Below are 12,931 nucleotides of genomic sequence, written 5' to 3' on the forward strand. Positions count from 1 at the left end.
CCACTCAATAGCTCTGTAGCCATTTATTTACCAATGCCGGTCTTAAGTGAGGCCTACCTAACACACAGGCTTTCTTTAAATTCCAAAAAGGCTGACAGACTGGAGGCCCTAGGTAAATGTGATTTTGTCCCTTGTATCTGCACAGTTCCTTGCGGCTGGTTAGGGAATTAGGGGAACTGGATTCCAATCCTGATACAGGAGTCAAGGGAGACCGGGATTACAAAAGGTCAACTAAAGGCAATGGGCTGAGTCAAGTGACAAGTTGTGGCGCCTGCTCCGCCCCTAACTTTACGGGTCTGGTCTAGGACCCTCTCTGCCTTTGTAAGACGAGTACGTTGGCCTAGAAAAAACTGCAGCGATGCCTTCCGGCCCTAACGCGTCTCGTTCTCTCAAAAAAGCTGCAGACCCACCCCAAACACCCGAGGTCTGCGCCTCGGGCTGCCCGGGAGGCGCATGGCGCATGCGCATTCCCTCCTCGCGCCGGCCTTCCGGATCTCTGCGAGCGGCTGCCCAGAGAAATGCCTGCTTCTCCGCGGAACTCCGTTGTATTTTACGTGCTCTCTGATCGCATCTTCTCGTACCCACTTTCTCCTCTGTGACTAAAGAAAAGAAACTGGCCCACTGGATGCCGGAAAGACAGTGGGACACCTAAATATCTCGTACCGGCGCGGAAAGGGGAGGCCTGACCTTGGAAGCGGACCGGGGTCCTGAGGCAGGTCCTTCCAGGCGGGTGACATTCAGCCGGCCAGTCGGGGTGACGGGCTCTCCGTCCTAGGATCATGGCCCAGTTTGTCCGTAACCTCGCGGAAAAGGCCCCGGCGCTGGTCAACGGTGAGCGGGGCGTCAGCCAGCCGGCGCGGGTAGCCGGGGAGGCCTGCGAGGGCCGGAGGAGAGGACTCGAGCGGCTGGAGGGAGCCGCCGCTGGCCGGGCCTGAAGTGAGGAGGGGGGGTGGGGGGTGAGGGAGAAGACAGATTTACGGTTCTTTTCTACCTTTCCGCTGGCCAGGCCTGCGGCTTGGGTTCTCTCTGCTACCCAGAGGTTCTGAACTCTGACCGCGACCGTGAGGGGAGGGAATGTGTAGACAGCCGGGGTTGCCCATCTGCAGCCGCCATGACGCCCTTCGACCTCCAGGAGGAGGAATACGGAAGGGATGGCTTTTTTGCTAGAGCGAGGGAGACGGCGGGCAGAAACACGTGAAAGCGTGGAAATACGGTCCCATCCTCTTGTCTGCTTCTCATTGGAGCATTTGGAAGGCTGCAGAATTTCTAAGGAGGGATGACCTTCGAAACATTGCCTTTGCTTTTTATTTTGACCAGATACATTGAAATGCTTCCCCTTTAAGGAAATTTTTAGGTGGAACTGAGCATTACGGTCGAGTATTCCTGCTCCGGTGAACACAGAAGGGATATGTGTAAACAGTAATGTTTATTATCACTGCTTAGCGTTCGTGGGGATACTCTGAAAAAGCTGAATGCGTCCTTCACGGGTGGAACGCTGTATTGGAGAACAACCCTGAATAGTCACACCCCAGAATGGTAGTCTTCTCAGTAAATATTTCATTTGTCTGCAAGGTATTCATTTTATCCCCCAAATGAGATCACTTAAGTAGACGGAAGCTTCTTCGCTAGATGTGCTGTATGTGCTGTATTCTAGTAAGTGCTTGAAACACAGGTCTCTGAATGGCTTTCGCTCAGATTTGATTATGAAAGTAAATAGAATGAATTTTTTAATACGTGTAAATTTTTGAACCTATTTTACTGCGGTCGGTATTTTCTTATTCATTGTCTCCTCCCTTTTCTTCATCAGCAGTGGAACAATGAGTTACTGAAGGCCTGACAGTGTCAGATACTATAAATACTTGATCCTCTCCTACAGAAACCCATGGTCCACTACTATTACTATCAGTTTACACACTTTACCAAAGAACTTACATTTGCAACTTGACTAAGATAAAGCTCTACTTTTTTACATAATACAAGGAGAAGTAGTAGTGGCTTCATTATTTGGACTTTATGGATGATTTGAGGCTAATATTTATAATCACAAATTTCAGATGGATTTTTTACCCTCCTTCCATGGCTTTCACTGGAGAAGGCAATGGCAACCCACTCCAGTATTTTTGCCTGGAGAATCCCATAGACGGAGGAGCCTGGTGAGCTACAGTCCACTGGGTCGCAAAGAATCAGACACGACTGAGCGACTTCACTTTCACTTTCCATGGCTTTCACATCTTTTTGGTGGAGCATCTTGGGGAATTGCAAACTAATTTTAATAATAATTTACAAAAATAAAAGTAATGTGAAGATAATTTTAATTGTGAGCTATATCAACCATTTCCTCTATTATTATGAATAATTTAAAGATAAACATTGTTATCCTTTCAGAAGTACTCAGGAGAACTCAGCTGGGCCAGAATGTTAAAGTGGAGCTGCATTTTGCTTTGTCACTTAACTCTGTGGTATTAATGTTAAATGTCTAAAAAAATTACTGATTTTATACGTTAATTCTCCTGGAGGACAAAGAAGCTTACAAAAATAAGTAATTTTTTTGATCAGACTTCCCCAAAAAAGATCATAGAGTCTGGGATTTTTGTTTTTATTTTTTTTCCTACTTAACTAAACTCGAGACTTTATTTGGATTTCACCAGCTTTACCAGTTAATCTCTTTATGTTCCAGGAGCCAATCCAGGGTACTGCAGTGCAATGAGTTGTCAGTCTCCCTAGTCTCCTGTGTATGTGACAGTTTCCCAGTCTTTCCTTACCTTTCATGACCTTGACAGTCTCAAGGTATTTATGTAGGTCTCTGTCTAGGTATCTATCCTATAAGGATGTTCCACGATTTGGATTTGTCTGGTGTTTTTGTCATGATGAGTCTGGAGCTATGGATTTTTTTTCTTTTTTCTCTTTTTCTTTTTTTGGCTGTACCTGGTGGCTTGGGGGAATCTTAGTTCCGAGACCAGGGAGACCTGCACCCCCTGCAGAGGAAACGTGGCATCTTGATCACTGAGCCCCCAGGGAAGCTCCATGGAGCTATGGATTTTGAGAAAGAATACCACAGACGTGAAGCCCCCCTAATCACATGTCAGGATGCATCAACAAGTGATGTCTGTACGGGCTCACTAGTGCCGTTAGCTCTCACCACTTGGTTAAGGCAGTTTCACTAGGTTTCTCCTAAAGGTACTATTTTTTCCTTTCCATACTCTGTTCTTTAGAAGAAAGTAACTAAATTGGGGGAGGCAGAGTCAGGATTCTATCTCCTATAGGAGGGAATATCTACATATATTTAAATATAATTTCTTCTATGAGAAAGATATGTCTGTTCCCCATTAGTTAATATTTGTTCAGTCCATACTGTATGGACTCAGGTACATTTATTTCATACCTTGTACCTCCAGTAGTACCTTATTTATTTTGTTGCTCAGGTTGTTCCAGCTTTGGCCATTGAGAACCCTGTCAGTTTGGCACTTCTGCCCCTTTGACATCCCCCTGTACTTTCCAGTACTGTGAGATAATTGTGGCTTTTTCTCCTGCCATGCCAAATGACCTGCAGGATCTTAATTACCCTACAGGGATTGAACCTGGGCCCCATCAAGCACTGAGTCCTGACATCTGGACCGCCACGAAATTTCCCAGACTCATGTATTTCCTGCCCCAGCCTTAGAATTTGCCCTTTCTCCAAGGACCCCTAGTTCCTTTTATTGGACAATTGCATTTTGAAGCTAAGATCTAGATACTGGGTATGTTCCTTGCTACTCGACTGTGTTAATCACAGAATATAAGTTCTAAGACCTCCGACAGATGTCTAAAACTACAGATAGTACTGAATGTTAGTTTTTTCCTATAATACCTATGATAAATTTTAATCTATAAATTAGGCAAAGTAAGAGATTAACAACAATAATAAACTAGAACAATTATAATAAAATACTGTGATAAAGGGCTTCAGGGCTTCAAGCCACAGGAATTCACTTGTGGCTCAGGAGGTAAAGAATCCACCTACAGTGTGGGATACCTGGGTTCGATCCCTAGATCAGGATTATCCCCTGGAGAAGGAAATGGCAACTCATTCCAGTATTGCTGGGAAATACCATGGACAGAGGAGCACGGCAGGCTACAGTGCATGGGGTCACAAAAGAGTCAAACACGACTGAGCGACTAACACTGCAATAAAAGTTATGTGGACATGGGCTGTCTCTCTCAAAATATCTTTTTGTACTGTACTCACCCTTCTTGTGAGTGAGATCTTATAATGTGTATGTGATGGGATGAGGTGGGGAGCATGATGTAGGCGTTGTGATGTCACATTAGAATGGAGCAGGGACAGCATGAGATTCCATCATACTACTAAGGCATACAATTTAAAACTTGGAGATTATTTCTGATATTTTCCATGTAATATTTATAGACAGTAAAACTAGAAAGCAAAATCACAGATAAGGGGGGATGGCTGTACTAGAATATCATTGCCTGTAGGCCCTGACAGTGGACAAGGCAGTATCTGTATATAGGTATTTCTCTACTAATAAGAAAATTACATGCCAGTAAAATTATCACAGGTTGAGAATATTGTAAGTTGAAAATGCATGTGTTACACCTATTCCGCCAAACATTGTAACTTAGCCTGCTGCGGCTGCTAAGTCGCTTCAGTCGTGTCCGACTCTGTGCGACCCCATAGACGGCAGCCCATCAGGCTCCCCTGTCCCTGGGAGTCTCCAGGCAAGAACACTGGAGTGGGTTGCCATTTCCTTCTCCAGTGCATGAAAGTGAAAGTGAAGTCGCTCAGGCGTATCCAACTCTTAGCGACCCCACGGACAGCAGCCCACCGGGCTCCTCCGTCCATGGGATTTTCCAGGCAAGAGTACTGGAGTGGGGTGCCATTGCCTTCTCCGGTACCTTAGCCTAGCCTACCTTAATCTCAGAATACTTAGATTAGCCTACAGTTCAGCAGAATCCCCTACCATAAGGCCTGTTTTTATTAAAAAAAAAAAAAAAAATCTGATTATCTTATGTAATTTATTGAGTACTGTATTGAAAGTGAAAAAACAGAATGACTGTATGCTGGTTGTTTACCCTCATAACACATGACTGACTGTCAACTGCAGCTTGCTGCCAGTACCCAGCATTGAAATAGCATTACAAGAAAGTATGGTACCCACTGTGGCTAGCCTGGGAAATGATCAAAATTCAAGATTCATTTTTACTGATTGTGTATCACTTTCACATTGTAAATTGAACCATGGGAAATTGGGGACCATCTGTATACTCACCCATGGGTGTGTAGACACGCACATTTGATCATTGAACAATGGGGGTTAGGGACACTGACCCCCATGCAATTGAAAATCCTAATATAACTTTACAGTTGGCCCTCCATATCCACAGTTGCACATCCATTCATTCAACTAACCTCAGATTATGAAGTACCATATTACATATTTATTGAAAAACATCCACATATAAGTGGACCCACACAGTTCAAACACATGTTGTTGAAGGGTCAACTGTAACTGTTTCTATATCGATCCACCTGTATGTTAACTAAACATGAATTCATACTGAATGTCTCCAACTCTAATCCAGTACCACTGGATATGTTTTTCCCTCATCTAAAACTCCTCTATTTTAGTAAGAAACCTAGCTGCCATCATCCACCATTCGTTGACTTATTTTTGTTCATCCCTTGTATACATGTAAAAGCAGTCTCAAACTTTTTAACCTATGCTCCCTGAGAAGCAAATTTACTAACTTAAGTACAGCGTTTGTATACATTGTACTGATTTGTTTGTATTTTTTAAGAGTATTATATCTGTGTGTTGAAGATAATTTTAAAGACAGTTTGTTGACTGTTAAGACTTTGTTCTCCTTGATAACACCATCTTACAGGCATTGGCAGTTCTATTTAGAATTCTCTCTTAGAGCTTTGTGTCTGCTTGAAGATTTACCCATGGCCCTAAGCCAGAGGATGATGGAAATAGTAATTTTAAGAGTAGCGAAATACCTAAATACAGGCAGTTAATAATAGGGGAAGTGCCAGGAGCTTTGGATTATCAGTCTTTGAACAGCAGACACTTGATGGATGCTTATGTATTTGTGCAGTTTTTATTATGCTGTCTTGTAATTTTTTATGTGAAATACCTTTCTCCTGCTGAATCACTACCATAGTCTCCCATCTAACCTCATTAAAAATCTTTTTTTTTCCTGCAATAGTAAATACTGTTTACTATTACTGAGGAATTTCAGCTTAATAACAGATTCAAGTTTTGGCTGTTCCTAACAATACATGTAGGTTTTATTTTTATTATTTGTGGTATTTTGAAGGAAGAGCAGCTGTGCTTTTGTTAATCCAGCACATATTGATGAGGATACCCAAAATGGGTACTAATTGGTATAGTTCCATCTGGATTTGTGGCCAATATTGTGACAAGTTTTAATCTTATTCCTAAGGGTGCCATTCTACTTAGTTTCTTCCTTCCCCTTCACCACTTCCCCCCAATTTTTTGTCTCGACAGGAAAATATGGTTGCATTGCTGCTCTTTTCTTGTTTTTGAATCCAACTTCTAGTAACTTTGTAGTTAACTAGATTTGCCATTAATAAATGAAGTACCAGTACTCTGGTACTGGCCACTGGTGAGGTCCTGGCATAATTGGATGTGCTTATAGATGCCTGCCTGACTGAACTGGCTTGTGACACAGGTGTTCTGTATCTTTAAAAGCCTCTGGTTACCAGGGAGCAGCTTTGACTTTTCACACCGGGTGCACATTTGGTATAAGCAGTGAATGAATGTGATGCATGAATAAATATTTGTGTCCAGCCCACACATCTGCTTCTTTCGGTCTCTAGTGAGTTCATCCTGGTTTTTTGTTTTGTTTTGTTTTTCAGCTGCTGTGACTTACTCGAAGCCTCGATTGGCCACGTTTTGGTACTATGCCAAGGTTGAGCTGGTTCCTCCAACCCCTGCTGAGATCCCTACAGCAATTCAGAGCTTGAAAAAAATTATCAACAGTGCTAAAACCGGTAGCTTCAAACAGCTCACTGTTAAGGTAACTATGGGCTAAATGAAAACGTATGTGCATACAGAAAATGTCTTCCCTTGGGATTTCTCTGATTGTTTTGATTAATATATGTATTTTTCAGTGAGGCTGGGACCAGCATAATGAGAGATGATCTCTTTTTTGACTGCAGAGAAAGATATTTACCTTTCTAACTTTGTTGTCTGGGTTGAAATAATTGGACTGTTTTATGTCTTATATTCTTAATAATTTTATAATGAAGAAGTGTTTTTTTTACTGGGTAGCTTTTTTTTGTTTCCTATTTGGGGTTAGTGCATTAAAATAGGATGACTTGCTTTGTTGATTCTGTACTTTTTTGTCTGTAGTCCTAAAACTTTCCCCAATTTGGCCAAAAGATTTCTTGGACTAGATCACAATCAGGTAACTAACACTCATGGGACATAAAAATACCAAAACCTAGAAGCATATGATATGATATGAAAAGTGGAGATGAAATCTAAAGACCATAAAATTAGAATTGGCAGGCTTCCCTGGCAGACTGGTGGTTAAAACTCCATACTCCCAGTGTCGGATGCACAGGTCCGATTCCTGATCAGGAAACTAAGATCCCATATGCCTCTTGGCACACTCCCCCCACCACCATCCCCCCAAAAAAGAGAGAATTGGAACTGGGATTTTATGTTTGCTTGATCTAAGCACAGGATACAAAAAGCCTAAATAAATTATTGCTGGCTTTAGAACCTGCATTCTAGAAAATATATTTGTTTTTCAAGAGATTTCCAGTATTTCTGGTTTCATTTGAAGGGGAAAATTCACTTCCAGGTGCTAAAAGAAAAAGGCCCAATTTTGTTGTGGAAAGGTTTTGTTTTTCAACTTGAGTTTCAAGATCATATTTTTGCTTGTATGAAACACTGTTTTCTGTAACTGTGTACATTTTCTCTTAGGGCAATAAAACACTCATCTGTGAAACTGAGTAACTGCTGAATACTTGGAAAGAATTAAACCAAATAATAAATGAATAAAAATGATGTCTAAAGGGAAAGAGAGAATACTTCATCTTGCAACAGATTTTCTTTGGCCAGACAGAAATGTCTGTTCAGAGACTTGCCTTCCTATAGCCATCCTTTCATATGAATGCCCTTTCTAAATGTGGCAGCTGTTTCCAGGATGTGGGTTGTTTCAGGGCTCATAAAGTGTCTCATAAACTAATAATGAAAGGGTTAAGTCAGTTCAGGTCTTCAAAGAATGCTTTGAAAGAATTTATAAGCTCTGGACTACTTACCTTACATAATTGAAAGTTCAAGGGTTCTCAGCAGTTAAAGTTAACATCAGTAATTCTTGACTTTGACTAAAACTGCCCTCTAATTTGAATAGCAACCTTATATTCTCTGTCACTTAATCCTGGAAAATAATAGTTTTAAATATATAAGAAAAAAAATGTACATTAAAATTTGTACTTCTTTTTTCAGGAAGCTCTACTGAATGGTTTGGTGGCCACTGAGGTGTGGATGTGGTTTTATGTTGGCGAGATCATAGGCAAGCGTGGCATCATTGGCTATGATGTTTGAAGACCAGTTTTTAACATGTGATTATATTTGCTTTATTATTCAAGTGTTCTTGGACCATGTGTGAGCAGACTGCTATTTGAATAAAATAAGACAATGTGTCAGAATCAGTGTTTCTCTATCAAACACTACATGGAAGGTCACAATTTCTCTTGATATTAAGTCGGTTTGTCTTTCGCTTTAATATATTAATACAGTTCTAAATGCATGCCTTTGCTTAGCCTGCAGTTGGAAAAGATATATATGAGTACACCAACCTGGTACCTGTATAAATGAGGTTAACTTTATTCTGAAAGCTTAAAATAAATGATATTTAAGCTTTATTTCTAGAAAAGCTGGGGGGAAGGCCTTGAGAAAATGAGAACTTGCTCCAGTAGGAGAAATAGTACCATGTGCCAAGCATGATACAGTTAAATCATGTAGCATTAAGAATACAATTTGGGCTGTTTTTCTTTGCAAAAATCAGAGAATGATCCCTTTGACAACACCTTATTGTCAGCTTGAATATAGGCTCCCAAAAGAACAGCATGATGATAATCTGTATATCTTTGTAACATCTTTAACATTAGGACAGAGTGAATGAGAGCAATAATGTATTTTTCATCTGGTTTTGATATTTGTTATATTATTAATCTGTCCAGTTTTTAAGGACCTATCTTTGCAAAAATAAAATATCCTGTAGGTATTTAACAGGGTTATGATTTAGTACTGTCCTTGGGTCTAAATAGTATATTATGTCCTGAAATAAATGTAAGTGATTGGTATAAGTCTGTCATCTTGAGCCATTTTATTGAGGATTGGGAATAAGTTAATCATTCATTGGCATTTCCTGGGGTTCTTACCATCTATGAATAGCTCACTGGTACATTTCTGAATCTGTGGTGACTCTCTTGCAGCCACTGCACAATGTGGAATAGCAGCTGTTGATAACCAAAAGATGATTGCCTGTTGGAAAAGCATGGCTCACAGTATAGTATTAATCCTTTAACAGTATTGAACCTTTATCCAGTCAATCCCAAATTCACCAGCTGGTTCAGAACGCTGCTGCTTCAGCCAGTAAAGGGCACAGCTTTTCTTCATGATAGGCAAGAACTCTACACGGAGACACTGCTACTCTGAACTGTGAGATAATGCCTAGCTTGCTGCAGGTGGTCAAAACTGAAACTACCTCTTTTCAAAAGCATTGAGTAACTTAAAATATGCATAGCAGAAGACTGAGAAAACCCTACTACAATAATGGTGATTTTCATGAGTTTCTCTAGTGCATGTGTGAGTGAGTAGTGCAGTTAATTTTTTTAAATATAAAGGTATTATGTGGTCCTCTGGCACTAGTAAGAACCTACAGAGTGTAGTTGATTCATGATATGTAATGTGATTTTGTTTTGACCACATGGTCACACCAGAAAGTCCTCAAAATAAATATTTACTACTCACTTCACTGCTACTTCCTCCTACTTTGCCATCTGGCATACCTCTGGTGTGTGTTGGCTAACAGTGTATGTACAGCATTCTCTTGTGTTAAAATAGCAGTGGACTCCATGAAGCAGCCATTTCTGCAGGCCTGTTGATTTTGACCTCCTAAACCCCAAATGTCTTGCCTCGTAGCACAGAACCGTTCAGGCTGTCTTTGACTGAAGTTCTTTGTGTCAGGTTTTTGCCGTTGGCAACTTCAGTGTACCTCAGATATTTATGGTGCACCTCCTAAATGCAGGTATGCTGAATGGTCGAAACATTCATGAACAAGACTGTTAACTGTTTCACAGAGCTTGGTCTGGTTACTCTAAGCATACAGTTGGGGTAACGTGTGGTGTTCTGTAACGAAGAAAGTGCAAGGTGTGAATGGAAGAGTTCAACCCAGAGTCCCAAAGAAAGGGAGGCTGTCAGAGGACCTAATATCTAAAGTAAACCAGAAGAGTAAGAACCAAGAAAAATGGAACAAGTATACTGAGCAGGTAAAACAGTCTTGCAAAACTAGTGAATGAGAGATCTGGTGCATTTGAGGTTGTTCTGAGAGCACAGTACAGCTGATTCCAATTACAGAGGAGAATAGTGAAGTGAGACCAGAGATAGTGGGGACCAGATCATCAAGTGTCTTTATGCCACATTAAGGATTGGACTGTGTTAAGGACAGGAAATGAAAACCCACTGAAGGACGTATATATGCTTCCCAGATTTCTAAGGATAGCTCAATATAGCTTGCCTTTTTAATATTTCATATTTGTATAGCACTATCTCATTTAGCCCTCAGGTTTCCTCTGAGGCATGTGGCATAAATGGTAGATCTACTTAAGAAGTCAGAAACTAAGCATCAGAAACACTTGGTGATTTGGCTAGGATCCCATAATCAATGGGACCACAGTTGGGCTCCAGGGGTGATCCCACGTAGTCTCTGCCCCTCCTTTACTCCTTACATACTTCCTCCGTTGAATCACAGTTTCTGTATTGTACATCCTCAGTCCTTTGCCCTGCTGTCGAGCTGTTAAGCTTTTTTATCGCATTAGATGTCAGGCTACTTAATCTTATGTAAAGTGATACCTAGTTTTGTGAGACTTAGTATTTCCTAATGAGTGTGGTTTTCATTTCTACTGAAATATAATTGGGTATGACCATGATCACTTTTCAGGTGAATACAATAGCACTTCCACCAGAGATTCCCTTACCAGGCCTGCTTGCCAAATGAAAGGCCCTGGTACTATTAAAACACTGATAAAATACATGCCAGGCCTTTAGCCTTGACTATGCCTTAGCCTTGCTTTAATCTCATTCTGCTACCAATCAGGGTTTCAGCCACAGTTTCTAACCAGTCCCCATAAGGCTCAAAGCTTTAATTTTCAGATTATGTACCCATTGCCCCTGATTGTCACGGTTTTCTACCACTCACCAGGCTGCTCTATATTTCTTGGTAATTTTTTTCTCCTGACTGTATGTCACTCTACAAGACTATTTCTGTCTTAATTCTGGGTAATTTCAACATACACGCGGATCAGTAGTTTGCAGAGAAAGGAAACATAGAAATTTAAAATTCTCAGACCCTACCTAGAACCTAGGTGTGGGATCTGGCAATCTGTTTCAACTGGCTCTCTCTAATTTCTGATGCATGCTAAAGTTTGACGTAACTGATACTTCCAACAAACTATCCTCAGTTCCCTTAAAAAGTCCAACAGTTGTGTCTTCACCTGCCTTGGGCACTCATTCCTGTCATTACCAAGAAATTCAACCACTCCATAGTTCCAGTTTCACACATCCCTTTCTCTGATCACCTGTTACTTACCTTTCCAGCCCATTCCCTCTAATAGCCCAACTATTAATTTGGAGTCACCATGACCATCAATAAATTGACACCTCCCTCACGCCTGATGTCCTCTTTTCCTTCCTTACCCAGTTTATTTATATTCCATAGTCTTTTCAGGATCTCTGTCTTAAACCCTGAATTGCCTTGCCTCTCATTTTGCTGTATTCATTTGCCAAAACCACATCCTTGGCCAAATCCGCTTAGTCTTAGTCTGTACTTGCACCCATGTAGCTGAGTGCAGCTGGAGGAAACATCCAAGGTAGCTAGCCTCACTATATTCATGATCAAAACCTTAAGAAGGCACTTAGTGCTACCTGACAACCACACTGTTTCTCTGGGCTACGATTTGTGTCAGCTGATGACCTGGCTTGCTACTTCACTAAGAAAACCGAAACAATTGGAGAACTTCCATTGGCTCCCACAGCATCATCTCACATACTGCTATCTGCACTCATAAGTATTCTCTACCTTGCCTAGATCATGCTCCTTTTTAAAGCCAGTCCCTCTATTCAAGGTCTATGCTGCTATCATTTCTGCCCTTTTCCTACATCATTAGTTTCTCCCCCTATTCTGTTGTTCCTAAGAGTGTATATATGTATTATCTACCCCCCCTTTTTTTTTTTTTTTACAAAATTAGCCCCTCTTTGCAGCAAAACACCTCAAAAGTTACCAGTATTCAATATCTCCAAATCCTTTTCTCCCTTCAACCCATTCCAATCCAGCACTTACTCCTACCCCTCCACTGAAACAGCTCTGACACATTAAATGGGTCACTTCTCAATCCTCACTTCATTTGATCTTTCAGTAAAATTGGCCTCAGCTATTTCCTCCTGCTTGATGCACTCTCTGATAGACTTCCAGAGCTTTCCTTTGGCCTTCCTCCTTCCTTGCTTTTTGCTCACTTCTCCAGTTCCTTTTCTGGTCTCCTTTCCTTTGAACTATTCCAAACATCAGGCTCAGTTCTCCCTGTGCACGCCCACCCCTCCCTGCCATCATTCCATTAAAAACTTCCCTTAAAGGGAGATCTCATCTAGGCTTAGGGTTTGACACATACTAACTGACA

The 12,931-nt window shown here is 41.2% G+C and overlaps 1 protein-coding gene across 1 annotated transcript; it reads left to right on the top strand.

Annotated features, from left to right (window-relative positions):
- The first annotated feature begins 485 nt into the window (after positions 1 to 485).
- On the top strand, positions 486 to 8,683 carry ATP5MG (ATP synthase membrane subunit g). Its single transcript, XM_055548260.1, has 3 exons — positions 486 to 831; positions 6,881 to 7,041; positions 8,481 to 8,683. Exons 1-3 carry the CDS (start codon positions 780 to 782, stop codon positions 8,577 to 8,579), a joined length of 312 nt encoding a protein of 103 aa, XP_055404235.1. The 5' UTR covers positions 486 to 779; the 3' UTR covers positions 8,580 to 8,683.
- The last annotated feature ends 4,248 nt before the right edge of the window (positions 8,684 to 12,931 follow it).

Source organism: Bubalus kerabau, chromosome 15, assembly GCF_029407905.1.
Source record: "Bubalus kerabau isolate K-KA32 ecotype Philippines breed swamp buffalo chromosome 15, PCC_UOA_SB_1v2, whole genome shotgun sequence".
Taxonomy (NCBI): Eukaryota; Metazoa; Chordata; class Mammalia; order Artiodactyla; family Bovidae; genus Bubalus; species Bubalus kerabau.